This window comes from Eurypyga helias, unplaced genomic scaffold (assembly GCF_000690775.1).
Source record: "Eurypyga helias isolate BGI_N326 unplaced genomic scaffold, ASM69077v1 scaffold40413, whole genome shotgun sequence".
Lineage (NCBI taxonomy): Eukaryota > Metazoa > Chordata > Aves > Eurypygiformes > Eurypygidae > Eurypyga > Eurypyga helias.
The window spans coordinates 9,317-13,448 of NW_010241288.1; the positions used below are offsets into that span (position 1 = coordinate 9,317).

The 4,132-nt window shown below is 57.9% G+C and overlaps 1 protein-coding gene across 1 annotated transcript in view; it reads left to right on the forward strand.

Annotated features, from left to right (window-relative positions):
* Positions 1–4,091, forward strand: part of AMPD1 (adenosine monophosphate deaminase 1) — a gene marked incomplete at its 3' end in the record, with an annotated part of 9,600 nt that extends 5,509 nt beyond the window's left edge. The window contains exons 6-15 of the mRNA XM_010148711.1: positions 49–268; positions 673–802; positions 1,059–1,253; positions 1,478–1,609; positions 1,700–1,863; positions 1,993–2,119; positions 2,525–2,688; positions 3,071–3,191; positions 3,662–3,835; positions 3,981–4,091. Of these exons, the coding sequence (XP_010147013.1) occupies positions 49–268; positions 673–802; positions 1,059–1,253; positions 1,478–1,609; positions 1,700–1,863; positions 1,993–2,119; positions 2,525–2,688; positions 3,071–3,191; positions 3,662–3,835; positions 3,981–4,091 (1,538 nt within the window). The remainder of the gene's footprint in view (positions 1–48; positions 269–672; positions 803–1,058; positions 1,254–1,477; positions 1,610–1,699; positions 1,864–1,992; positions 2,120–2,524; positions 2,689–3,070; positions 3,192–3,661; positions 3,836–3,980) is intronic.
* Positions 4,092–4,132: the final 41 nt, after the last annotated feature.

The following is a 4,132-nucleotide window of genomic DNA, read 5'->3' on the forward strand; positions in this document are numbered from 1 at the left end:
GGTTTTGGCTGGCAGCCTGTGCCTCCTGGTATTCTCCTTTTGGTCCAGTGTTCACCCCGCCGGTGAAGGATGGACAGGATCCCTTTGAAACCGGGAATCTCCCCGAGGACCTGGGATACCACGTCCAGATGAAGGATGGAGTAGTTTACGTCTATGGAGATGAGGCAGCGGTTGGCAGAAACGAGCCAAAGGACCTGCCCTACCCCAACCTTGAGCACTTCGTCGACGACATGAACTTCCTCTTGGCCCTGATTGCGCAGGGGCCCGTGTAAGTGCACAACCCAGCGCTGCGGGGTGCAGGCAGACGGCAGAGCGGGGTCAGGGCAGAGCCGGGGTTGCCCCGTCCTCTTCCTGGGAGGAAGGAGGAACCTGCTGGTGACATACCTGCAGTCTTTGGCTACCAAAGCGTCCTTGGCCCGTGTCAGACGTCTTGACTGGGGTCTTAAGGACAGTCGTCACTCAGGGATTGAGGCATGCCCTGCAGGTATGCCCACGCCCCGCCAGGCCGGGCTCTGAAGCTCTGTAACAGAGCCAGGAGCAGTACCTCAGGGAAGCCGGTCAGGCCAGCATGAGCTCCGCCACCTCGGCTGAAAGCTGCATCCCTGCGTTGGCCGGGCCGGGCCCCTGAGGGGCAAGGAGCCCAGTCACTCTTCTGCCCTTTGCTTTCCCTAGTAAGACCTACGCGCATCGGCGCCTGAAGTTCCTCTCATCCAAGTTCCAAGTGCATGAAATGCTAAATGAGACGGAGGAGATGAAAGAGCTGAAGAACAACCCCCACCGGGACTTCTACAACTGCCGGAAGGTGAATGGCAAGGCTCACAGCCCTAGTGACCCCGAGGGCGCGCTGTCTTGGTGCCCTCTGCTCCCTGAGAGCGGGACAGTCAGGGTCATTGTTCCTGCCACAGGGTTGGTGCTGGCGGGGCGGCTCTTGGCCTAGGCCTGCTGTGGTCATCGCTGGGCTGGCAGTTTGGGCTCCCCTGCGGGGTTTGTTGGGCTCCCTGTGATGGCACCTGAACATCCCAGCTTGAAGCTGGCTAGCTGTCCCTCTGGTTTCTCAGGTGGACACACACATCCACGCTGCAGCCTGCATGAACCAGAAGCATCTTCTGCGTTTCATCAAGAAATCCTACTTCGTGGATTCTGACCGTGTGGTTTATGATGCCAAGGGCAAACAGCTCACCCTGAAGCAGCTTTTCCAGCAGCTCAATCTGCACCCCTATGACCTGACGGTGGATTCCCTGGATGTCCATGCTGTAAGTGGTGCTGCAGTAAGATCACCCTTGGGTTACTCTGGGGGCTGTAGGCATGGCTTTTCCCCCCGCCCCATGTGTCCCTGATGTGTTAGTGTTTGTGGCAGGACGTAGCAGCTCCCAGCTTTCCTGTTTTGGGTTGTTTGGATCAGTCCCTGCTTAGCTGTGGTATGCTTGGACCCAGGGGCTGTGCATGTAGCATTTGTCCCTGATCTTCCCTGCTCCAGGGGCGGCAGACGTTTCAGCGCTTTGACAAGTTCAATGACAAGTACAACCCCGTGGGTGCCAGCGAGCTGCGTGACCTCTACCTGAAGACAGAGAACGCTATCAATGGCGAGTACTTTGCTACCATCATCAAGGTGAGCGTGCAGGGGACGAGAGGGCGGTTAACTGTGGTCCTGCTGTGCCCAGGGGCTGGAGGGGCCTCATGCAACTGCTCTGGTTTGCAGGAGGTTGGCTCTGATCTGGAGGATGCCAGGTACCAGCACGCGGAGCCTCGCCTCTCGATCTATGGGCGGTCAGCTGAGGAGTGGCCCAAGCTGGCCGGCTGGTTCAACACACACCGGGTCTATTCCCCCAACATGAAGTGGATGATCCAAGTACCCAGGATTTAGTAAGTGCTTTGGGGCTGAGGGAGCACTGTGCCTTCCAGGGCACTACACTTTCTACCCCTGAGGGGATTATGGGGGCAGTGGGCCATGTTGTTGCTCTGCCAGCCGCTAATCCCTGTCTCTGTCCACAGTGATGTGTTCAGGTCTAAGAATTTCCTTCCACACTTTGGGAAGATGCTGGAAAACATCTTTGTTCCTGTGTTTGAGGCAACTGTCAATCCTCAAGCCCACAAGGAGCTGAGTGTCTTTCTGCGCCACGTGAGTGTCACCTGATGGTGTCGTCAGGGCGGGGTGGGCACTTGCACAAGAAATGGGGTATTGGCTCTGGTGTGGAAAATGTCATCAGAGGCCTTGTAGCCCTACTGCCGTGTTCTGGGCAAGGGGGAGTGTGTCCAGAAGTGCTGGGAGGGGTCAGGCTCCCTGAGCTGGCTGCAGTGAGAAATGCTGCCCGCTCACCTCCGGAGGTCGTTTGGTGTGAGCCTTGTTTCTAGCCCTTGACAGAGCTTGGGGGGCTCTGAGGAGCAAGCTCTGCCACCTTGGGGCAGGGGCACAGGCTACAGCTGGGCTAGGGCAAGCTGCGGTGGGGCCGGGTGAGCCGGCCTACCTGGGCACGATGATGTGGGGAGCTTTGAGATGGAGCTTTGTTGTTACCTTGCCGAGCAGATCACTGGCTTCGACAGCGTGGATGATGAGTCCAAGCATAGCGGACACATGTTTTGCACTAAAAGCCCAAAGCCAGAGCAGTGGACTTCTGAGAAGAACCCATCCTACACCTACTACGTCTACTATATGTACGCCAACATCCTGGTGCTTAACAACCTACGCAGGTGAGGCCCAGGATCTGCTGAGGGAGCTGTGATGGGCTGGCAGAAGGGGGGCTGCCTCCCGAGGTGTCCCAGCTCTCTGGTTGTTGGTGTGGAAGAAGTGGGGTGCCCCTTGTTCTGCCACCAGACAGAACATGCAGCTTCATGTCCCAGAGTATCCAAACGCTCCTCTGCAGGAAGCGTGATGGTCTGGGGTGAAAATGATGGGATTGCAGAGATGCATCTACTGCGTGCACAGAGAACAAATAATGTGCTCCTAAATCAAGCTGGATTCTTGGGGACCCACTGGCAGGGGCAGAGCTGAACCTGAAGTCAGGGAATCTTGCATCGCATGCCACCTAACCCTGCTGCTTGCCTGCTCTGAGCCCTTCTTCCGTGTGCCTAGGCAGCGTGGTATGAACACATTCCTCTTCCGTCCACACTGTGGGGAAGCCGGGGCCATCACGCATCTGCTTGCAGCCTTCATGACAGCAGATAATATCTCTCACGGTCTCAACCTCAAGAAGGTGAGTGGAGTGGTCTGGCAGAGCAGCCCAGGCATGGCAAAAGTGGAGAACGTGTTCACAGCGGGCCTCCACCGTAGCTGAGAGTTAGCTGTGCCTCTGCCCTGGACTGACGCAGGCAGCCTGGCTTCAGGCAGGTGTTGCGTGATTCTCTGGGTTTCTCCAGACATGTTTGGGGCTGTGGCTGAGAAACACACTCAGATTTCAGGGGTTCAGCGGCACAGACCTAGCATCGGATATGTCTGTTGTCACTGGGGCCAGCTGAGTTCTGAAATCGGATGGGACTGAACTCACTTGGCCTCTCATGCTCCACGTGGGACCTGGAGGATTGCTACCTTGCCTCTGTTCTTGCACACAGAGCTGTGCACCAGATTTCCCGGCTGGGGCACTGGGCTGATCCGAGGAGCGTCCCCAGAGAGGTGGAGGGTGCAGCAACTTTATCCCTAACCAGGCAACTCTGCTCATCTTTGCAGAGCCCGGTGTTGCAGTATCTGTACTTCCTTGCCCAAATTCCCATTGCTATGTCCCCACTCAGCAACAACAGCCTCTTCCTGGAGTATGCAAAGAATCCGCTGCCTGACTTCCACCAGAAGGGCCTCATGGTGTCCCTTTCCACGGATGACCCCATGCAGTTCCACTACACCAAGGTAGCGTGAGCTGAGCACCAGGATTGCCTGGGCCGTTTTCCAGGGAAGCCAGCAGCGTTTGCCGGGCCGTCTCCGGGACAGCCCTTGCAGCAGCAGGGGTTGTGCCCGCAGAGCTGCTGGGCTCTGACGCGGCCTGTGGCTGCAGGAGCCCCTCATGGAGGAGTACGCCATCGCCGCCCAGGTCTTCAAGCTCAGCACCTGCGACATGTGCGAAATCGCCAGGAACAGCGTCCTGCAGTGCGGCCTGTCCCACGAGGTGGGTGCCTCGGGGGGGCTGGGCCCCGCTCGCCTCAGGAG